Source organism: Barbus barbus, assembly GCF_936440315.1.
Source record: "Barbus barbus genome assembly, chromosome: 48".
NCBI classification, from domain to species: domain Eukaryota; kingdom Metazoa; phylum Chordata; class Actinopteri; order Cypriniformes; family Cyprinidae; genus Barbus; species Barbus barbus.
The window spans coordinates 13,062,999-13,087,444 of record NC_136726.1 but is presented as its reverse complement, the minus strand read 5'-3'; the positions used below and the strand labels follow the sequence as shown (position 1 = coordinate 13,087,444).

The 24,446-nt window shown below is 36.7% G+C and overlaps 4 protein-coding genes across 6 annotated transcripts in view; 3 read left to right on the top strand and 1 right to left on the bottom strand.

The window, feature by feature from the left end:
• Positions 1-512: 512 nt before the first annotated feature.
• On the top strand, positions 513-2,134 carry pyurf (PIGY upstream open reading frame). Its single transcript, XM_079412120.1, has 2 exons — positions 513-805; positions 1,577-2,134. Exons 1-2 carry the CDS (start codon positions 624-626, stop codon positions 1,716-1,718), a joined length of 324 nt encoding a protein of 107 aa, XP_079268246.1. The 5' UTR covers positions 513-623; the 3' UTR covers positions 1,719-2,134.
• Positions 1,759-1,974, top strand: LOC306866777 (phosphatidylinositol N-acetylglucosaminyltransferase subunit Y; the record flags this gene model as incomplete). The annotated part of the gene is made up of 1 exon (XM_079412121.1): positions 1,759-1,974. The coding sequence occupies one exon, from the start codon at positions 1,759-1,761 to the stop codon at positions 1,972-1,974; it is 216 nt and encodes a 71-aa protein (XP_079268247.1).
• On the bottom strand, positions 1,973-6,132 carry LOC306866775 (uncharacterized protein). Its single transcript, XM_079412119.1, has 4 exons — positions 5,908-6,132; positions 5,588-5,623; positions 5,462-5,514; positions 1,973-3,177 (listed from the first exon to the last, which is right to left on the bottom strand). The coding sequence occupies exon 4, from the start codon at positions 3,172-3,174 to the stop codon at positions 2,188-2,190; it is 987 nt and encodes a 328-aa protein (XP_079268245.1). The 5' UTR covers positions 3,175-3,177; positions 5,462-5,514; positions 5,588-5,623; positions 5,908-6,132; the 3' UTR covers positions 1,973-2,187.
• A 4,246-nt stretch (positions 6,133-10,378) lies between these two features.
• btbd10a (BTB (POZ) domain containing 10a) overlaps positions 10,379-24,446 on the top strand; it is a 19,634-nt gene continuing 5,566 nt past the window's right edge. The window contains exons 1-5 of one of the 3 annotated variants that reach the window (XM_079412248.1): positions 10,379-10,571; positions 11,274-11,423; positions 21,848-22,050; positions 23,223-23,475; positions 23,551-23,653. In XM_079412248.1, the coding sequence (XP_079268374.1) occupies positions 11,323-11,423; positions 21,848-22,050; positions 23,223-23,475; positions 23,551-23,653 (660 nt within the window). In that variant the 5' untranslated portion in view covers positions 10,379-10,571; positions 11,274-11,322. Of the gene's footprint in view, positions 10,572-11,273; positions 11,424-18,195; positions 18,682-21,847; positions 22,051-23,222; positions 23,476-23,550; positions 23,654-24,446 lie in introns of those variants that run through there. The other 2 variants (XM_079412249.1, XM_079412247.1) reach the window with 2 other exon arrangements.

Genomic DNA, 24,446 nt, shown 5'->3' with positions numbered 1-24,446 from the left:
ATAAACTTAAGATCATCTAAATGTACTCAACTGTGCTATTTTGAGACACCATGAATATGAACTAAAATGCACTTTTAGCATACTATCTTTGTATTTAAAAAATGTATTTAGCTACCACTTGTAGTACACTTGAACCCATCTTTCATTCACTAGTACACTCAAGTGTACTACAAGTGGTAGCTAAATACATTTTTTAAATACAAAGATAGTATGCTAAAAGTACATTTTAGTTCATATTCATGGTGTCTCAAAATAGCACAGTTGAGTACACTTAGATGATCTTAAGTTTATCTTAAGAAGTACTAAAGGATAATTTTTAGTATATTAAGTACAAAATTAGTGCGCGAAAATAGAGCACTTTAAGTGCATTATGGAAGTGTACTTGTTTTTCTCCTGGGTGTGCAGACCATGTAAAACCAGATATATTAATATTTTGTTATGAATGACATTTCTTTTCAAACTAATATATATATAAATTTGCAACCGGAACCATCTCACGAATGTAAAAGATCAGGGGACACGTTTACAGACGCGCCCAGTTCAGCGCTTCCGGTTCACTGTTGGCGTCTGATAACGGGTGAAACAAGTTTCGATTTTTTTTAGCCATACAGCTGTCTTCGGATATGTCTCATGCATTGAGGACGCTTGCCACTGGAGTGTTTAGCGTGCAGAGGTCTGTGAGCGTCGTGAAGATCCGAGAACAACAGCGCAGCCGCAGCGATGGAGTGAAGGACAGCCAGAGCCAGCCGTTTGATGAGTCTCTGCTCCAGTTTCTGGTGTGTCCACTGTCCAAAAAACCACTGAGGTATGATTGTTCATCATGCATAATATTATTATCTTATGATGGGACGTACAGTAGTTATATACCAGGGATTATATCACATTACCACCAGTTGATCATTTCCGTCACGAACTTTTACCTTGGGATAGCTCCAGACAAACATCATAGTTATTATTTTTATCATTTATTACTTAAAAAAAAACGTTTATTATTAACATTAATAATATCATTTTGCATTAAAATTAAACTAATTTTAAAAGCTACTTTCAAAAATGAGAGGCAAAATGTTACAGAATTACACATTTCAAAGCGTTCTGCTTTATGTGAAGATTTTATTAATTCAGTTTGGGTTTTATAGTAATTGAATTAATACTGTATTTTTATTGTAACTATTTTTTCATAGACTTGTACATTTTTGTAAGGGATGTTCAGATTATGATTATCTATAATACTAATACATACATTTTCTTCTGACAAATATATAGGTACTTTTTAAAAATGTTTTACTATATATATATATATATATATATATATATATATATATATAATGTGTGTATGTGTATATAATATTATAAATATTATTTTGTGTAACAATTAAACTTTAATATTAAAAGCTATTTTCAAAAAAAGAGTGAAAAAATGCTACAGAATTACAAAGACATTCTGCTTTATATAAGGAGATCCCATATTCATTTAGTATGGTTTATAGTAACTGTATTATTAAATGTAAGGGATGTTCAGATTATCATTATCAATAATACTAATACATGTATTTGCTTCTGATTTTTTTTCAAGGTACGACGAAAGGAACAACGAATTAATAAACGAAGAGCTTGGTATCGCATATCCCATCATTGATGGTATTCCTAACATGATCCCACAAGATGCAAGAATGATCCATAAGAGCGGAGCGACTGAAAAACCCACTGAATCTTGAGTTTATAAAGCACATTTGTCATTAATCGTATTCTGCCACAATGTTTTTCTCCCTGTCTACAGTGACTGTTCTTGTGCCACTGATATCCTTGTCTGGACTGTTTTACTCGGCAACCGTGGATGAAAATTTCCCTCAAGGCTGTACGAGTGCAAGCAGCGTGTGTTTTTACAGCCTGCTGCTGCCAGTTACAATTCCTGTTTATGTTTTCTTTCACCTTTGGAAGTGGATGGGAATCAAGCTGTTTAGACACAATTAAAACTGTAAAACCGTGACTATTTTAATTGTCGGAATGTTTGTGAACAATGCTTGCTTGTAAACAAACAGTGAACATTCATATTTAAGAACACTGAATAAACATTGAAGCAAACAATGTAAAATACAGAATAAAACTGCAAATAACAAAGCTATGTGCACAGAACTCTGCCTTTTTTTTCATCATGAATTTGTAACATCTTAGCTTAGTCTGATTTTACTTCTTTGTTTTTTTCTCAACACTTTCCGTGAGCTTCATCAAAGGGCACATGGGCTTCGGAGAATCTTCACCCTTCACCTTAAAAAAGAAAGACTCGTTCAAACGGGTCTGGATGACCTTCAGCTGGAGCAGATCACCTTTGGCTTTGGGCACCGTATCGCTGTCTTCACTCGATGTGTCTGATATCTTCAGCATGGGTGGTTTTGCAGAATCTACAGTGGATTGTTTTAGGCCGTGCCTTTGTCTTGTTCTGTTTGGCAGGCTCAGGTCTACCGGTTCCTCCAGGCTTTTGGATGTGTTCTGCTGCTGCTGAAACCTGAGAGAGGTGGAGAGTGCTGGGAAGGTAAAGAAGTTTTCAGTTTGAGTGGTTGCTTCAGCTGTTGAACATGAGCGGTTCTCTGGCGCCTTCACGGTAGTGGCCTCACTGCAGCTTGAGCTGCTAGAGATCTCCACGTGTGGATCCAAGAATGATTTTTGTGTAATAAACAGGTCTTGGCTGTTTATTTCTTCAGCTGTGCTGGATTCCAAGCTGCTTTCGCCGACCAGCCGCTTCTTTCCAAATTCCTCATCATTTGTCTTTGCATCTTGGCTCTGCTCAGGTGGCAAGTTGAAAATGACTCTCTTTTTACGTTTCACGCTTCTATTACACTCCTTCTCAGTTGAATGTGGTGTCTCCTGATCAGGGCAGATGTAGATGATGGGCTGAGTTTGGTGCATATCTTCAGGTTGTTTGAGTTTATTTAATTTAGGTTGCTGAAAGTCTTCCTTCGGTTTGTTTTTCTTCTTTGGCTGTTTTCTTTTCTTAGTCTCTGGTATTTGTGTAAATACTGTCTCATGGCAGCCTTCGTGCAACAAGAAGTCAGGCACATGCTTTTTGCTCTTATCCTTTTTTTCCTTTTTCATTTTCTTGTTTTTGTGTTTCTTGGACACTTTAAAGGCATTTTCAACATTGGGAATATTCTTCATTGTTGGGACAGAAGCCATTTCCTTTACAAAATCAAAGAGTAACAACAAAGCACATTGGTTATATTATCAATTCTTATTATCAATGTTGAAAACAGTTGTGCTGCTTAATATTTTTCTGAAAATGGTGATTTCTTTTTTTTTTTTGGTTTGTTTGATTAATAAAAAGTTATACCAAAGAACAGCATTTATTTGAAATAATAAATCATATACAGGTACATCTAAAAAAAAAATTGAATATAGTGAAAAACTTTCATATATTTTAGATTCATTACATGTAAAGTAAAACATTTCAAGTGTTTTTTGTTTTAATTTTGATGATTAGAGCTTACAGCTTTTGAAAGTCAAAAATCAGTATCTCAAAATATTAGAATATTTACATTTGAGTTCAAATAAATGACCATCCCTACAGTATAAATTCCGGGTTTCTCTTGTTCTTTGAAACCACAATAATGGGGAAGATTGCTGACTTGGCAATGATCCAGAAGACGAACATTGACGCCCTCCACAAAGAGGGTAAGTCACAGAGGGTCATTACTGAAAGGTGTGGCTGTTTACAGAGTGCTGTATCAAAGCATATTAAATGCAAAGTTGACTGGAAGGAAGAATTTGGGTAGGAAAAGGTGCACAAGCAACAGGGATGACCGCAAGCTTGAGAATACTGTCAAGCAAAGCTGATTCAAACACTTGGGAGAGTTTCACAAGGAGTGGACTGAAGCTGGAGTCAGTGCATCAAGAGTCACCACGCTCAGACGTCTTCAGGAAAAGGGCTACCAAGCCACTTCTGAACCAGAGACAACGTCAGAAACGTCTTACCTGGGCTACAGAAAAAAAGAACTGGACTGTTGCTCAGTGGTCCAAAGTCCTCTTTTCAGATGAAAGTCAATTTTGCATTTCATTTGGAAATCAAGGTCCCAGAATCTGGAGGAAGAGTGGGGAGGCACAGAATCCATGTTGCTTGAAGTTCAGTGTGAAGTTTCCACAGTCAGTGATGATTTGGGCTGCCATGTCATCTGCTGGTGTTGGTCCACTGTGTTTTCTGAAGTCCACAGTCAACGCAGCCATCTACCAGGAAATTTTAGAGCACTTCCTGCTTCCTTCTGCTGACAAGCTTTATGGAGATGCTGATTTCATTTTCCAGCAGGACTTGGCACCTGCCCACACTGCCAAAGGTACCAAAAGCTGGTTCAATGACCATGGTGTTACTGTGCTTGATTGGCCAGCAAACTCGCCAGACCTGAACCCCATAGGGAATCTATGGGGTATTGTCAAGGGGAAGATGAGAGACACCAGACCCAACAATACAGATGACCTGAAGGCCGCTATCAAAGCAACCTGGGCTTCCATTACACCTGAGCAGTGCCACAGGCTGATTGCCTCCATGCCACGCCAAATTGAGGCAGTAATTCATGCAAAAGGAGGCCCAACTAAGTATTGAGTGAATAGAAATGAACATACTTTTCAGAAGCCTGACATTTCTGTTTAAAATATCCTTTCTTTATTGATCTTATGTAATATTCAAATTTTCTGAGACACTGAATTTTGGGTTTTCATTATCTGTAAGCCATAATCATCAAATTTTCAAGAAACAAAGGCTTGAAATATTTCACTTTGTGCAATGAATCTATATAATATATGGGTTTCACTTTCTGAAATGAGTGACAAAATATTTTCATGATATTCTAATTTTTTGAGATGTACCTGTCTTATATCAATTCTGAATAATTGAATGCATACGTTTTTCTTGTTTTTATTTATCTTACATACCCCATACTTTCGCATGGTTGTGTATCACGGTTTCCACAAAAGTATGAAGCAACACAACTGCTTTTGACATTGGTAATAATATTAAATGCTTCTTGAGCAGCAAATCAGAATATTAGAATGATTTCTGAAGGATCACGTGACACTGAAGACTGGAGTAATGATGCTGAAAATGTTTGCCATCACACAAATAAATTACATTTTAAAACATTTAAATAGAAAACAGCTGTTTTTAATTGCAGTAATATTTCACAATGTTACTGTTTTTACTGTGTTTTGATCAAATTAACGCAGCCTTGGTTAGTTCTTCCAAAATCATTAAAATGAATTAATATAAATTATTTGGGCCTGCAGTGTACAAATATGCACATATGTAAAACTGTATAAATATAAATATGAACTTACATAATGTGTGTTTATCGCGATATACATGTTTAATAGGCTATTCCTGGTGCAATGCAACAAAACATTATGTAACCTAATGAAAGAAATAATAATCTGAAGGCTCTATCATAAGTCAGTATAACTTTTAGTGAATACTCACTTATCGCCAGAGTGAAATTTCCTATTTGTCCTGTTTCTTTTCCCCAGTAACACCTGTCAATGTGATAAAAATGCATTTAATTCAAATGAGGAATCACATTTATTTCAAATCTTGTGTAACTCTTACCCAATTTAGCTGGTCACCTTTTCTCTCAGGCAGGCCCTTAAAAGTCAGTGCAGAAACGGTAACAGTAATCAGGAGAGCAGACTTGTGGTTACATTTGTTGAGACATATTTTAGCTAAAGTTGAACGCAACAGTTTAACACTTGGTTCATCTTGACGTCATTCTCCACAGATACTCAGAGACTTCTGCTACAGAAAGCAGCTTGTTTAACTGCTCGTCCTTTGCGACTAAATATCTAACAAAGTGCGTTTCATTTTAAAAATATTTATTTGTATTCTTGTGTTTTGACCCTAAACCAAAAGGAAAACTGTCATGCACTTACCTATTTTGCTCATTGACAAATTACACTCTCCTATTTTTCCGCCAATTACCGCTTCAGTGTGTTGCCGACTGCGCATGCTCTGTTCGTATCGGCATTTTCGAGCATTTATGAACAGCACGTTTGCGTCTAATAAAAATATAATAAATAAATAAATAAAATAGATTCTAAAAACAAACGACGTATAAAGACAATTACTGCTAAGAAAAACTGTTGGCAGTGGTGTGTACTGAAAATGTGCCATTTCATAAATCACGCCGTTACTGTGACAACGAAGAGCTACGTAACCTTTCTATCTTCAGTCCATTCATGAAGAAGCATCAGTGGTCTGTGCGTCACTCGGCTTGTCAGGCAACTATTTTCACTGCTGGAGAAATCCCTTTCTCACATAAAGGGCGCTTTTTGTAGCTTTTCTTCTTAGAAATGGCTTCCGTGGTCTATCGCGTCAGCAAACAGCAGCTAAAATGATTTTTACTGCCATTCTTTTTACGAAGCAGTGGGAATATCGCATGTGAACCTGCATTAAATGTGTTACTAATGTCTTTCCGCTCCTCAGTTTCTTTGAAGCTACGTAAGCTTAATTCAACCAGCGTCACTAGTTGAAAAAACGTTTATAAGCAAAAGAAAATACATAAATTTGGATTTAGGTCTTCCCAAAATCGTTTTAAAATACATTTAATTTTTTTTTCCCGTTTACCACAATGTTGTAATATTTATTGTGATATTTATATGATTTATTTATCGTTTGTTCTGTAAATTATATTGCATACTGCACTTTCTTTGTGTATTAGCACACTGCATTAGTTATTTTCTGTTTGGTTGGTAGGCCTATAGTACATTGTACATTTTCTCTGTGTTTATACTATGTATCATAGCTGTCTTTTCTATTTTATTTTATTATATACTAATACACTAAACATTGTACATAATTTGTTATCATAGCTGTAAATACAAAAAATACACATCAACCCTGTCTCTATTCTATTCTATTCTATTCTATTCTATTCTAATACATTGCACATGGGACCGATTTTCTGTGTTTATACAATGTATCAGCTGTAAATCCAGACATGTCTATATTCTTTTCTGTTCTATTCTAAAACATTGCACATTGCACATATTTTCTGTCTTTTTGTATCATAGCAGGAAATACACAAATACATGCCAGACTTGTCTCTATTGTATTCTAATACACTGCACATTATAATCATTTCTGTTTGTATTACAGTATGTATCATAGCTGTAAATACAAAATTACACACCAGACCTGTCTATATTCTATTCTATTCTATTCTATTCTATTCTATTCTATTCTATTCTATTCAATTCTGTTCTTTCAGTTTTCCAAGCATCTATCATTTATTTCAATAAAAAGCAAATCTTGTTGCATTGTATTTGGGGGGGGGGGGGGCAGTATAAAATAACTATAAAATAATGTTACACAAATTACGTTTTCTAAAATATAACTATAAATCTTAAAATGTTTCAGAACCAATATTTTATGATAATACCCCCTTTGTAAAAATTAGAACATTTCACCTGTTGTCAGATGCTTTCAGGTGCCAGTTATTAACATGTGTCGCTATTCATTTTGATCATCAAATGTTGTGTTCAAATCAGCCCATGTAATAAACATTTTACCACTCAATAAACCTTGAGAAAGACCAAAAAATAGGGTGTCCTAGGTGACTTGATATCTCCCCCTGAATTCTCCTGAATTATCATGTGTAGTGGTAACACACACTGCTGATGACATGACCTGCATCGATAAAGCATGAGGTAATGAGAACCGCAGTTCTGGGGTTGAAAGGTCCCCCCTCTTGCCTCCAAAGGGTCTAAATACTGCTGAGGATTGTTAGGACTGTGCTAGGGATCTCTTGTAAGGGTCAAAGGTCTATTTGTTTGGTGGGTGTCATCTAAACAGGCCATGTTCACTTCAGCCCATACACAGTACTGCAAAAGACAGGGATGGGGTCAAACATCTTCAACATGCGGGCCTTTTCAGCCATAAATCTTGTGAATTTGGTATGTAAACAACTTGAATTGCTTACCACCTGCGAAGTTTGTTTTACAGAATGCCAAAGGATGAAACAGTAGTTCATGGACAGGTGCAATGCACAAGATGCAGTGAACATTTCTAGAATAAGCAGTATTGGATACAGCTTACATGCACTTTGCTGATTATTGCATAAAACGCAGATATTGGGTGACGATCTCTCCTGTCCTCTATAATTTACAGACTGAATCAATGCTTATTGCCTGGTATGTCTTCGGACTGCTTGCTCCCTGTCGTCATACCCCATTTTTTCTTGAGTCAGAAGCCCATAGCTTGGAGAGAAACCCTAACCACACCACGAGGTAAGATCTACGGGTCAGACCTGTTTAGGTACCCAAACACACTCTGTGTCATGACATAGCTATTCCTGGGCTACATTTAGAAAACTTCGCTCATAGTTACCTAATCTGTCATCCAGTGGCCATAAAAGTAGGACAGAGCCGTCCACCTACCCAGGTGCCCCTCTGGACACCTGTGACTGCAGCAGGTTCTTTGGCTGGATTACCACCTGATAGAGAAAACATGTAGCAGCTGTTATCATGGTTGCAGTCTATAAATGAATACCTTTTCTGTACATTTTCAGAGGAAATCTGGAAAACGTTTTAACATTTTATTGGTCTAGGTGGAAGCAACTACTTCAGAAAAATAAAAGAAAAAAAGCCTATATATACCCTTCAAAGATAAGTTTATAAGGAGATTAATATATATATCAATATGTACAATTTATGCAGCCTTTGCTAATGTTAATAAGATCATACACAGGCAGCAAACATCATGAAATTAAAATTAGATAATATGTATAATTAGATATTATATATATAATATAATATAGGCTAATATAATATAATAGAAATAATTTACTCCCTGATTTAAATAACTGAGCAGTACCAAACTAAAATTAAGGCATTTTTAATTTTGTATTGACATTTTTCCCCTTTGGAATTAAATAAAAAATATATATTTATTTGTTTGTGTAATTATTGCTACTTAAGGAAACTGTACCACTAATTTACGCACATAAGTTCAAATTCAAGGGCGGGTTTTAACGAGGGCTGAATTATTGGTGGTGTTGTCACGCGCATTCTTCATTAAGGCACGGGGTGACATCATCACTAATAATGAAGGCGGCTCATCAATGGACACAGAGCTATATAAGGACCCTGTGAACTGAGAACCAAATCTAATGTGAACTGATAGGCTGATGCGCGAACTCCAGCAACCTGTTACTCAATACCCAGCAATGGTGAGTTGACTCTAAATTGTTTTTTTTTTAACTTAGCGATATATTTAGTTCTATATACCCTACTAATTTTGTTCCAAATTAAATAGGCTATTACGATTATAAAATTATTATTACCATAAACGCATTTATTTCTATTTTCAAGGTTCATAAAATGGTTTCCATCAATCTTGGCCTTTTGGAGAAAACTGTTGTACTTATCTCCATCTGCATATTATTATTTTCAACACATGGAGATAGCAAGCCACTGGGGTAAGTACTACATGCTGTAGCTAATATTTTTCCAATTCAAAACTTTTTTTTTTTTTTCCAATGTATGATAAAGTTTTTTTGTTTTTTCATCAAAAAGCAAAAGGGCTATCAATGAAGTCCAGCTTATGCACAACCTCGGGGTGCATAAACATGTGGAACTGAGGCAAGACTGGCTTCAGACGAAACTTCGGGAAATCCACACGGCCTCAGAGAAGAAAAACGAAGAGAAAACAGGACTTCTTCCAGATATTATTCCCAATCTGAAGGATCTAAATCCAAGAGAAGCTGAAGATATCATTGCCGTTTTGGAAAAACTTATGAACCCGTCGTAAAAACTGAATTTGTTTCATGTGAACTCAGGGACTGAAGTCAAGCCATTCTGTTCAAGCCTTAATAATTGTATTAAAATTATTTATTTTTTTCTATACAAAATGTATTTATATTTTTTTAATGTAGTTGCCATCATTTTTAACGGCTAAGCCGTGACAGCTCAAAGCTCTTTTATGTAGGCTATTTATTCGTAACATAGGCTAGATCTGAACCCAGAAAAAAGTAAACGAGCAGTTGGACCAAATGTTTTTTGTTTTTAAGAAAAAAAACCCCAGATAAAAAGTCATTTTTGAGTGTCTTCTATTTATGATGACAATGTACAATAAATATAAAAAAACTGTTCACTGTTGTGTTAAATGTCTCACATCGCGCACTTTACATTTAGGCATTGGCCTACATTGGTTTAGCCTGCTCTTTAAATTTATTTCTACTTCTACTTTTTTCGTTTTTGTTGTAATAATTTTAAATAATATTATTTCAGTACACTCTCTGCATTCTATTTTTGTAGCGCGCCTTTTATGGCAGCAATGTAAATATCTCAAAAGCAGCGTGTTCCTCTTCAGCTGTAAGCAAGGTGGTTTCTATGACGACGTCCCGTGTGTTCTCGCGATATTCAGCTTAGTTAACTTGTCTCCCGGTTAGCCATGTAGCCTCTTCATCTCTGTCAACATTGCATCCCATCGTAAACGGTGAAGAACACGCTAATGTAAATTAATGCTAGCTATTAACTTCTGTCAGTAAGCTCAAACGTACACCACGCGGAGAAAGTTCAGCGTTCAGCGGAAACAGGTGAGAGATCGTTTGTGTTTGATTAGCGCTCACTTTTAAACGCTAACTAGATAGCTTGGTGAACCAGGTTACCTAGGTTGGAGTACTTGGTCAGTTTTGTGGGCTTTTTGGAGATTTTATTTGTTACTAGCTCAACTAAACGAATACTTGTGGAATTGTACATCTTCTTATAAACATTATCTCCCATCTTTTTGTAATAATCGGAACCAGAAGGATCATTTGACTTGTTTTTTCTTAGAGAATAATCATTTAAAGCTAAAAATATTATTCATGTATAGAATAGTAAAGAAAAAAATAAACTTTACAACTATAATTGTCCAAAAGAAAAAAAAAACATTCCAGTAAAACAAGTAACGTTAGAGTTCTTGTAAAAAATTACACAATATCAGTAGGGCTCTAAGAATCAAATCCATATCCAGAAATCCTGTATGAATTTCACTTTATCCAGTAAATCTTATTTGATTTCTAGAGGATTCTTATTTTATGATTCGTTTGGGTTGTTTCAAAATTACGATTACACACAGTGTGTGATTATCTATAGTTGAATTTTAATCGAACCACATTTGAATTTTCATGCAATTGTTTGTGCACATAAAATCTGAAATTTGGTCAGATGAAATTAATAAATTAAAAGCATCATAGCAAGTTTTGGCAACAGATAGTAGAATGAAAACATTGTTTCAATTCTTTTTGCTCTACTAGGATATGAGACCTTAAGGCGTAACGGTCCAGTAATATAAACTCTCCTGAGATGGCAGGACGTTCTAGCTTTTATGACAGCCACTCTAGCCATTCAGAAAATTGGGATCAAAGGACAACATGTCGGTCTAGGAGAATCTGCAGACACTTAAGGTAAGACTGGAAAATAACAGAGATTCCCAGTCATAGGAGTGTCCATCTGCTGCATGGATTTTCTGAAGTCTGTCTTCAAAAACACTGCACGCATTTGAAATTGAATATGTGAATGTAAACGTTCTTGTACAGTTAAATTCATTGTGGTTCGGTCCAAATGCTAAAGCCATTATTTACATAGCTAATATATGAGGCTGAGTTGATAACCATAATCAATTTTAATAGATCATTTTGATTAAGTGAAAAAAAAGAGATTAGATTCTTAAATAGGTAGATTTTTTAGATTCCAAGATCGCTCTGTTTTGTCGATTCTGTCAATGCGTAAACACAACTTCATAATTTTCAGTTTTCATGACAGCCACCATTAAAATGTTTAAATTTCAACATTGGAGTAAAAAAAATGAACACCATCTGTTGTTCGTTTTAACCTTTAATAGTAATGTACCAACTTACAAGGTTTCCGGTATAGTTTACAGCATTAATTGATATATTGTACCTGTACTGTAACTGATTAATAGCCAATCGAATCAAAATCTAATTGATTAAGAGCTTGTGAATTGATATTGAATCAGTTCATGAAATGAGTGTCATTACTTAGCCCTAGTTTATATTGTATGTTTTTGTGCATCATGCTGGTTGTTTCAGTGTGTATACTGAATTCCAGAGGTGGGACTAAGTCATTGTTTTGCAAGTCACAAGTAAGTCTCGAGTCTTTGCATTTGCATTCAATTCTCGAGTCAAGTCCCGAGTCAAAATAGGCAAGTCCAAGTCGTAATTTCATGTGAGATGGGTGCCCTTAGTAAAACTACTCAAGTTCAATTTAGGGATTGTGCCAAAATAGGACAAGCAGTGAAAAAAGCTATTTTATTAGTAACAGAATAGCAAAGACAACATAATTTCATAGAAATAACAGCTGCAATACTTTGCATGTGTGCATAAGAAGAATATATGCTTCTAGGTGTTATATCTAAGCCAATGAGCCATTATTTGGAACCTCAATGAAACAGATTTAAAAACATGTGAGCAGAAACGCAAAAAGAACTGCTTTGAAAGAACTAGAAGAAATAACTGCTACCAAACTTTACATGTGAGAGGAAACCTGCAATATGGATGCAGACAAACTCATAAAGACAGTCATACAAAAATGCTGTTTAAAAAAAATTTTTTAATTTTTTTTTGCAATGATTAATTTTAAATCTAGCTTAAATCAATGTTTATCTAATAATTATTTTGCACCAAACTTTAAACCTTTAAAAATAAGGAGGTTTACATTTTAACCGATCATTTTGATCCTGGATTTAAGTAGCCAAATATTTGCACTGTAACTTTAAACTCAGATTTAAATCTTGATTATGGATTAACTTTAAACTTAATGGAGGTTTAAATAAAATAAAATGCACATGCAGTTAAAATATGCAACTGATTGAACAAAAAGAGTGGAGATCTGACAAAAAAAAAAAAGTTCTCGGAGAGGTGTTTACCAATAAAAAATTAAAATTAAAGCACATCGAGTTGGTAGAGCTGCGAGGGTCGTGGTGCACCTCGGTGTCGGACAAACAAAAGAAGAGAGGATTAGCCTACGTTTAGCATTTAACAGCAGTGTTCACGGTGAAGATGAGGCAAGCACCAGTGATCGCGGCCGCACCTCTAGTTTCTAATACCTGCTCCCTGTGTCTGCTGGGCGGCGATCAAACGTGCAGGGCAGCGCTTTTCACGAGTGGAGATTGCTACTAGATGAATCATGTCATTTTTTTTCTTATCTCGGTTATGCTATTACTCCATTAATTTATTCTAGTCTCTGGCTTATTGCCAGTCAAGTGCAAGCACGCTGCACCCGTCTAGAGCGATAACGACACTGATCTGATCTTAAAGTCTTTCCTAGTCAAGTCCAAGTCAAGTCTCGAGTCATGAAGTGAAGTGACATACTTCCAAGTATGGTGACCCATACTCGGAATTCGTGCTCTGCATTTAACCCATCCAACGTGCACACACACAGCAGTGAACACACACACACCATGAACACACAGCCGGAGCAGTGGGCAGCCATTTATGCTGCGGCGCCCGGGGAGCAGTTGGGGGTTCCGTGCCTTGCTCAAGGGCACCTCAGTCGTGGTATTGAGGGTGGAGAGAGCGCTGGACATTCACTCCCCCCGCCTACAATCCCTGCCGGCCGGGGACTCGAACCCGCAACCTTTGGATTACGAGTCCGATTAGGACTCTCTAACCATTAGGCCACGACTTCCCCCTTCATTGCTGTTAAAGTATAAGTCGAGTTTCAATCTATCTAATCAATGCTAGTTCCATTTTAGTGATATCAATGCTGTGAAATGCCAATTTCACAGTTACAATCAACAGGGGCGCCATAAGGGGGTGGTGGGGTGGGGGGGTTAGGACTATTCTAAGGGCCCGACGATGGGGGGGGGGGCCCCGAGGGAGAAGCGTGATTCCTACGAGGGTAACGCTAGAGCCCTGCATTTCGGCCCGGGCCCTGACTTTTTTACGCCTCTAGGGCCGGGCTTCTGGCCAATTTTGACGTCATAGTTCAGACGGGGGCTGGGCCTCGGGCCTGTTTTAGGCTTCACCTTATTTTTATATTTTAGGCATCCATCAGTTAGTGATGAAAAAAATTGCCGAGCTGGTGAAAACAACACGAGACCGTGCCGCGACTGTGAAGAGCGCCTCGCCTCCGAATGATGTATTACTCTTAGTCGTGACGTATTGTCAAGTATGGTGACCCATACTCGAAATTGGTGCTCTGCCTTTAACCCATCCAAGTGCACACACACAGCAGTGAGTAGTGAACAAATCCACACACACACACACACACACACACACACACACACACCGTGAACACACACCCGGAGCAGTGCTGCGGCGCCCGGGGAGCAGTTGGGGGTTCGGTGCCTTGCTCAAGGGCACCTCAGTCGTGGTATTGAGGGTGGAGAGAGCGCTGGACGTTCCCTCCCCCCACCTACAATTCCTGCCGGCCGGGGGCTCGAACTCGCAACCTTTCGATTACGAGTCCGACTCTCTAACCATTAGGCCACGACTTCCCCATTACTTTTATGAGCAAAAATTGAGGCGTAAGTTGTTTCCATTGAAAAAAATGCATTTGATTGCGCTGGTGCCTCCATGTCCTGCACTTTAGCTTCCACTCTCCGCACAAACTAGGATGCAGCGCACTAGGCTTAACGTTTAAACATTGTTATATGCTTGAACTGTTTTAGTATATCTATAGATTTTATTTTAGGCAAGTCGTGATGATTTGAGAAGGCTAAATTGATCAAACATGGCTATGATCAGCCTGCCGCTGGCCGCTTGGTGGTTACTTTAAGAAAGAAAAAAACTTATTTAACGAATAAAAAAATGCTCCAAACGTTTTTCTAAATTAACTTTATAAAAAAAATTATAGATATATAATCACTTTGCCATTACATACAAAACTGAACTATTTTAATAGCTGAAACAGTATAATCTGATTTGAGCTCGGGATGGACTCGGGCTGGTAATTCTGTTAAGCTCTCGGACACGGGCCGGGCTAAGGGCCTAAATTTGAGGCCAGGGAAAATTGACCTTGTTTTTTAATGGAGTCACTTCTGCTTATCAAGGCTGTATCTATTTGATAAAAATACAGAAAAAAAACTGTAATGAACTGTGTGAACTCTTAGGCTATTGCAATTTCTAATATTGGTTTTCTATTTTAATATATTTTAAAATATAGTGTATTCCTGTAAAGCAAAGTTGAATTTTCAGCATCATTACTCCAGTCTTCAGTGTCACATGATCCTTCAGAAATCATTCTAATATTCTGATTTATCAGTATTGAAACTTGTGCTGCTTAATATTTTTTGGAACCTTTTTTCTTTGATTCTTTGATTATAGGCTAATAAAAAGTTAAAAAGAACAGCATTAATTGAAAATATAAATATTTTCTAACAATATAAGTCTTTACTATCACTTTTTATCCATTTAACACATCCTTGCTAAATAAAAGTATTAATTAAAAAAAAAAAAGAGATCAAACTTGATCGGCAGTGTATTATACTGTAAAACAAATTCTCAGGTAACCTAAAATGTACATCATTTAGTTAAATCAAGGTTCAAATCAAATATAAATAGCACATTAAAGTTAAAAGTTACACACTTTTTTTTTTGCACGCGCTGTACAGGTCTGGTATAAAGAATGTTTTTGCTCAGGTGACCGAAATGTCCGCCTAATAGAGAAAAGTTTTGCTCAGCAAGAAAAATATTTGAGGGAACGTTGGTTACAGTGCAAGCAAATGTTCAGTGACGGGGTGCTTATCAATTCTTATTTGTGCATCCTCGTGTCGTTTCCTTTCCTTGCATCTTAGCTCCACCCCTTCAGGATGCGAGGGAAGGATGCATGGAAAAAACGCGAGGACTGAAATTATATATCCTCGCTCCCTTTAGCGTCACTTCAGAGCATCATCAGCTGTGCAAAATGGATCTGCCCTTATGTTGTTAAAGTTTTGTTTTTTTAAGACATTCGAAATAAATATTAATAAAGAAAGATACCCTGTTGAAATATGATGTATGGTTTATTTAAATTGCAAAGGTAAAATATAAATTAAAATTATTACAACAGATGAGAAGGGGGAGGAGAATTTACATGTGCGTCAGGTTTTTCGATGAAAAAGACTGTGTATCCTCGCTCATAGCTCCTCACTCCTCGCTCCTCGCCTCCTGGCGTTGCTATTAGAGAATTGAGATGTCCTTCAAGATGGCTGAGCTCGATCAGTTTCCGGGTCATAGGATGGAGGACGGTGGAGGGATATTGAGAAGCACCCAGGGTGTAAGCTAGACCTTAGGTTAGATGCCATGTTGAATTTAAAGTGGATACAAATGAAGCTGGCATAGATAATCTTACAGTATTTATAATGACACAAACTGTTTTATGGAGTTTTTGTCTACTGAAAGTTTTTCGTCAGCTGAACATTCACTATGTCATAAAACAACAGTACAATCCATTAAACACTATATTTCTCTCCCTCACAGCCAGGGATGTACTGGCCATCGGGAGTACCGGGACATTCCCGGTGGGCCGGTCGTGTAAGTGAGGGACCTCCCCATATTAGGACTTTTTTTTTTTTTTTACAGTCTATGCTTTAAAGTCATATTAGCATAAATTTTCAAATTACAGCTCATGCAAAACTGCAAAAAGCAAATACTCCAAAAGTGTGAAGTGGCCCTACACAATGCATCCGCCAACAGCACTTAAAAGCAGAGTGGATCAGTCACCCGCACAGTGCTGAAGAACGTGCGCTGCGCTTCCGAATGTAAAATGATAAACAGCGCAAGTCGCTTGATCCATTCAGATGTGACACAAAATTGTTATACAGTCGTGTGATATGAGAACATTAAAGGTTCTGTAGTGATGCTGGCTGAAAACAGCCACGACTATGTAAACTGCCAAAAAACGCAGATTCATAATTACTTGTCAATTCAGCAGACATTAACACTGTACAAATAGCCTATTGTGTTTTGGCTGATGTTATATTAAATATTGGGGAATTGGAGAAGTTGTTTTTGTAGTTTCTACAGGTTTACTTTTTTTTACAAATTCCATAGTTTGTTATTATTATTTTAAAAACCATATGGTAATGAGGACCATTGTTTTACTTGTGACCACCATCTTACTAATAGAGTCAGTTAAATTCTGGATTTTATGAACTATATTAAATCTCATTAGGGCAAAGGATAATTTAACAGAATAACTTTAATAGCTTCTTTCTTTTTAAATGTTTAAATAGTGTCTTATATAAATTAGGTGTTAACTATTTACTAATGTTAAAGTTCTTAAAGAGATAGTTCACCCAAAAATTAAAATGGTCATCATTTACTCACCATCATGTCATTCAAAATTTCAAGTAATTTCTGTACAGTATACAAACAGTAGAATACAGTAGAAATCAAGGGTAACCAAAGTGGTTTGATAATATTCTACAAATGATCTTCTTTTGTGTTCCACAGAAGAAAGTAAGTCATACATGTTTGGAACAGCATGAGAGTGAGGAAATGATGACAGAATTTAATAGCAGTACATTTTCTGCATTTTAGCTCAAAATCATTGCTTCACTGTCAAGTTCCTTTCTACAAAAATGCATTATTAAGAATTAAGTCATATCTATCATTATTTGTTTCTGTCCTGTTTTATTTATTCATTTATTTACTCCAATTTAAGGCCCTATAACCCAGTAAATCATTCACTAGGAACTTGTGGGCCAGATTTGTCCAGGGCCAAATTTTAACCCTGCTCACAGCCTAGTTTTCAAATTGTATATGGCCACATGAGTTTTTGCATCAGAGTGTACGATTTAAGCTCCCCCACCCCAAAAGTACCATTCTAATCGTTTTTGCATCTTTTAAATGAGAAAAAGGCTATAGAGAGAGCACCTCTGCGTATAATGTACAACCTGTTCGCCTCTGTGTGTCAGCGCCACCTGCTGGCCGTTGGGAAATGAACAGCTTGTAAGGATGGAGTCGGAAACAATGGCCATAAAAGCTTTTGTTTATGAATGAAAGGAAGGGTAAAAAAAAGCACAGCTTACGATATGCTTTTCTAAAGCAGATTTTTATCATTTTATTTAATTATCTAGTCTGTTACAAGCACACCTTTGATTGTCAAGGATAGGTAAAGGTTATAAAAGGATACGCTGGTGATTTCAAACAATATAGCGATTGATTTGAATTGACGGCAGATGGTGCATTACAACACTCACTTGTCTGCACCTTTAAATAAGCTTTGTACTATATTCAGAATAGAAGGTCATTCTGAGAAGTCTTGTATAACGCTTTTAACACTCGAGCGGTTGCGGACATCGAGGTTCACCGAGTTCGTTTTCCATCGCATCACGCCGTGTCTTTCATCAGCCCGTGTGTTATCGTGCATGAGAGAAGCTACAGTATCAGGAGATGTTATAAGGGTCGGCCTACGTCATCGAGGCAGCCTCCGCGTGCCACAGTAGCTACCAGCCATTCACTCTGGCGCGTGAGTCTCCGTCAGGTTACTATGCTACCGTCCTACCTGAGGGCGTCCTTTCTTTCCAAACAGCGGCATTTGGAGGCTGTGTTCGCAGCGAATAAGTTACACCGGAGTGCTGGCATTATGCTGAAGTTTGAAAGTAATGCCCGAGGATGCTAAGTCGCCTGGCAAGCCCTCGTTGTGTGAAGGAGCGCGCGTCCTTTGTGCGTTCATTCATCAGCTGCTGCCCTGCTGCTTTGTTTTAAAGACAGGCGGGTACGTAGACGCTCTTCACTGTGTCAGTGAGTCTTAAAAGAGGGATGTTTTGCTTAGTAAAGTCCTGAGAAAATGCGTAGTAAGTTTTATTTATAGATGATATTTCAGATGTAGTTCCCTCATTAAATATTCTATCGTTTAGAAATGAGTTGTATGCGTCATTTGAACGCATGTCTGCAGGCAGTGCGCTTCAGGAACGCATTGTCTTGCTGTTTAACATTAGAGGAGCGGTGTCAGCAGTGTGCTGAATTATTGATGCTACTTTCTCTGTAAGTAACAGAACGGATTGCGCGCCCGGAAACAAAAGTCAAGTTAAAACGCACTTGTCTTTTTTTTTATTATTATTATTAGTATTGATTGACATACAGAAAGACAGACAGTTGGCTTGTCTCGTCAAGAATATGATCTTGTCCCCCTAAGGGGTCCGGAGACACCACAGACATGCCTTCATTTCAATTCGTTGTGGGCTAACTTACTTCTGCCTGGCACATTTCTGGGCTGATGCAATAGAGAAGCAAAACATGATCTTGACTTGTAATTATATGGGAATCATGCATGTGTTTGGCAGTGGATCTGTGAAAATGATCTCTGATATGAAACTGAATGAGCCCATCCTGTGCTGAATGAATTTCTGTGTGAGCTGCTTAGGGAGTCATCAGACTGCTCAGATGGTACTTAAAGGGTGCAGCTGAAGTTCAGGTTTCACCATTGCATTAATGGCTGGGATCTTGGCAGCTAAAATATCAATCAGCAAGACTGAGGGAGCGACTGAAAAGTGTTGGGAGTACAATGGTTTGCAAAGTGTGATTTTGATCTATTTTAAACAATAAAAGTGTCTTATAAACAATATCCAAAACCATTATTTTAACCATTTATTCTATTTTACATAATCAGACAATATACTACATTGCATTATATTATCAGTTGTTTTCTTTTAATTAATATAATATTGTAATATAATGTATATACTATTTATTATAATAATATATTAATATTTAGAGTATAGCAATAAAACAGTAGGTAATTAAAAATAAAATAATAATTTCATATTTTGTTGTAATAATATGATAGTAATAATAATAGCTGTTATTCTGAATGTTTTTAAGCCATTATATTGCTTTTATATAATAGTTTGAGTTTATGTATTCTGTTTTATGTAATGAAATAACCTTTAGAGTATATTTTACACAGTGTGTGTGTATATATATATATATATATATATATATATAGGTAATTATTATCTTTCTTGTGGTTTAATTGATACTATAATAATAGTAATGACTATTATTCATAATATTATTTAAGCCATTATATTACATAATTTACTAAATTATAATATGTTAAGCATTGTTTTGTGAACTGTTAATCATAAAAGTCTTGTTTTATTTTTATTTGAAAATAAGTGGTTCGCAATAATTATGCAAACAAAACAAAAAATACTTAATCTTTGAACACCTTTGTTTCCTATCAAACACACAGCATGTTATGACTCTTTAGAGACCCACCACTAGGTGCCATCTGTCGGACATTTCTAGATAAAATAGATAAGTGTTAGTATCTGTAAAATGATCAATCTACCTCTGATACGGACTGTAAAAGTCACTCTAGACTTTGCACTCTATTCGATTTCTGTTCATATTCAGGAGAACACATGCACTTGCAAAGAGGTTTTGGGTTTTGCTGCCTAAAGTTAAATATTGGTGATGTGACTACACTTTAAATTGCATATTAAAACAGACCTGATTTCATCGATTTTATCGGTGGGATGCTATAGATTGTTGCATGTGTGTTCTGCATCAGGTGGGAAAACACGCAGCAGAACACATGCAGCACAACTTATTGAATTTGTATCTGCTGTTGAGTATAGTGGTGCCGTGGGCTCTGGTTACGCTCTGGTTGCTTAATGGGGTCACAAAGCTTTTGGCTGGTGCAGTCATGAGAGTCGAAATAAATCGAGGGGTCCATATTGGGCAGCACATTCGCTGGGATTAAACAAGGCCATCATTTATTCAAACAGAATATTCTGCCCGTGCACGCTTCAATGGACCCTTTATGTTTTTTCAGTGCAGGGGAAGAATGAGGCATAGACCACAAAGACTGTGTTTTTAACTGTGTTTTCTGCTTTGGTCTGTGTGCTGCACTCCAGTCTCCTTGCTTCAAGGGCATCTGTCTTGTAATGATCCTGTTTCTGCCCCCTGGGGAATGAGTATTAATGCAAGAAAAAATTAACAGCACCTGGTCTGGGCATAGGCAGTCTGGAGGCTTCAAATGATGTCTGGGATTATAAAGGATTTATTTGTATTTTATAACTTTATATTTATCATTATAACTATCCGGGTTGTTATAGTTAATTAAAACTATAACTAGTTTGTTACTTGAAATAAGATAAATTATATATAAATTAATCTAGTTCTCTTTCTCATTTTTATTTAGTTTAACTTGACGTACCAAAATAACTAAAACTAAACAATTAACAAAAAAACAAAATAATAAATAAAAGAATAAAAAATAAACATACAGCCATTAAAAAACAAAAACTACCCAAATTGTTTTTACTGAAATGTTAATTAAAATAAGAACTGAAAATTTAAAAATAAAATTCAATTTTATTAATAAAAATGCTTTATGTTAGTACAATTAATGTTAAAAATACTAAATAGAAGAGACCAGGGCTAGTTTTGTGAATATTTCTCTCTGTGGGTTTATTTCAGATTTTTTATTTATGGATTTCTAAATTAAATGAAGTATTATTGAATTTTTAATATAGGCCGTCGCCTGAAAGGATTAGGTTAAAATTAAACCCCAGTCACTTTTTCTCACAAGCACCGCGCGTGATGTGAATAAAATAAAGACAAATGGGAATGAATCATCTGTGATCACACGGGTCAATACAGCGGCTTGACAGACGAGGCTGTGCTGAAAATGAAGCTGCGCTGCTGTCCTTTTGTGTCATGCAGCAGGTTTGCAGGAAACAGTGAGAAATTGCGCTTTGCTGTCATCACACTTCCTGCACTCAGCATCTCTTTTAGAGCCCAGAGTTCATGTAAGTTTATTGTAGGCGCTCTGTGAGTTCCTCACGTTGTGGAGAGATGCACTCGGACCAGCCCTCCCTCAGCATTCGAATGCTCACGTGTGTATTTGATTGTGTGTTGGCTTTTCCCGGCAGTGGTCAGCCGTGTGGAGCTCAGCTGGAGGGAGAGCTAGTCAAAATGAGCCTGTATGGAGCAAGCGGAGGAGGACCCCTGGACCACCCCAGGGAGAGACGGCGCTCTGGTGATCGCTCCAGGGATTCTTCACATGAGAGAGGTGAAGGACAGCTGACCCCCTGCATCAGGAACGTCACCTCACCCATACGCCAACACCTCAGTGGTGAGCTTTGGGTTTCTCATTCTGTACCAGCTCCCAGATCTTTCAAATTTCTTATTTTAATGTCAATCCTACATTAATATTAATTTGTTGTATTATATAGCTATTTAACACATTAATTTACTACCTGCTACTACCTTTTTTATAGACAGATAATGAATTCTTTGTAATTCATATAAACATTTTATTCATATATCTCTCTCTCTCTCTCAAAAATTTGTGGTCAGTCAGATGTTTTTGAAAGAAGTACCTTATGCTCATCAAGGCTGCATTTACTTGATGAAATGTTGTGAAATATTACTACATTTTAAAATAGGTTTTCTGTTGTAATATATTTTAAAATGTAATTTACTTCAGTGGTGGCAAAGCTGAATTTTTAACAGCCACTTCTCCAGTCTTCAGTGTCACATGATCCTTCAGAAATCATTCTAATGTGCTGATCTGCTGCTCATGAAAAAATATTTTTGTTTTTTGAGAATTTTTTTTTAAAGTTAAATACATTTGAAAATGAAGCTGCGCTGCTGTCCTTTTGTGTCATGCAGCAGGTTTGCAGGAAACAGTGAGAAATTGCGCTTTGCTGTCATCGCACTTCCTGCACTCAGCATCTCTTTTAGAGCCCAGAGTTCATGTAAGTTTATTGTAGGCGCTCTGTGAGTTCCTCACGTTGTGGAGAGATGCACTCGGACCAGCCCTCCCTCAGCATTCGAATGCTCACGTGTGTATTTGATTGTGTGTTGGCTTTTCCTGGCAGTGGTCAGCCGTGTGGAGCTCAGCTGGAGGGAGAGCTAGTCAAAATGAGCCTGTATGGAGCAAGCGGAGGAGGACCCCTGGAAATTTGATTGATTTAGTGCACCTTTGCATAGCATTCTAAACATTTTAATAAAAAAAAAAATCTTACAGACCCCCAAACTTTTCAACAGTAGTCTACATAAAAAATATATATATATTTATTTTTCCTCTGGTTTAATAATTTAATCATGAGGGTTAAATTCTCTAGCTGCAACTTCATAAACTGTTGCTGAATTGTATTGATTGTGTTAACATTTATTGTTTGTGTTTACTGATGGCATATAACGTTTACTGATTCTCAAGTCAGTACTGGGAGGCTTGACTTGTTTGATTGAGGCTTGCTTCAATTGTTTGACTCCTGTCTAACTTCCATGTTGTTTGCTCAGACCGTGAACGGGATGCAGGCTGCTCATCGCGCTCCACGAGTCCCAGGCCTCAGAAAGCATGCACTTCCAGCCTATTCTATGGTGACCCTCATGGTAAAACCCACAGCTCTGACATGATCTACGTGTGCGAAAACATCAAGGAGGGCCCTCGCAGTTTGAGGACTGCCGAGAGAGTCACACTGATTGTTGACAACACCCGTTTTGTGGTCGACCCATCCATCTTCACTGCTCAACCCAACACCATGCTCGGCAGGTAGGATCAACTTCAGTCACTTATTAATAAATTCACTTCATTTTTAATAAATAACTGGTGGGCGTTGTCTTGAAGGATGTTTGGATCTGGACGGGAACACAACTTCACGCGTCCTAATGAAAAGGGAGAGTATGAGGTTGCTGAGGGAATCAGCTCCACCGTGTTCAGAGCCATTTTGGTGAGTGCACTATGCTTTAAAATCTTTATTGAGTTTTTAAATATCTCTTTGGCCTAGTGCACTATTGATTAAGTGCCGGATTAGACTGCAGTATCAAAATTCACATGACTTCATCACAAAGAGCAGTTTTGTTAAAGCTCATTGCAGATGTATTTCACATATAAAAATGTTAACTCGGCAGAACGTTTTCCCCACTGTCTGGTTTCTTTGGTTTCCGTTATTATCTTCAGAGTCAGTGCCAGCATGTTTTGTATTCTTTTCCTGCCTGATCACTTTACTGACCTTGAAATCAATTAAGACTTATTTAAAACAGATTAAATCAATTAAAACAGATAGTCTGGATGATTGTTTCATTCAAATGACTGTTTTTTTTTTGTTTTTTATATATTTTAAATATTATATCATATATTATATATGTATTTTATTTATTTTGTGAAAATTTGTTTGTGAGGACCGGAATAAAAGTATTATTGATTAATATAAATATATATATTTAATATATATTAAATTTAATATATATTTATTTATTTATACATAAATATAAATATATTTCTTATATATGCACATAAGCCATCAGTGTACACAATGTTAAAGATTTTTTTTTCGCATTTTATACAGACTATATTTATAAAAGTTATAAAATATATGCAGTCAAAAATGCTGTCACAATTAATTACATCCAAAATAAGTTTGTTTACATAATGTTTACTGTGTATATTTATGTTTATATAAATACACACATATGTATGTGTGTGTGTGTGTGTGTGTATATATATATATATATATATATATA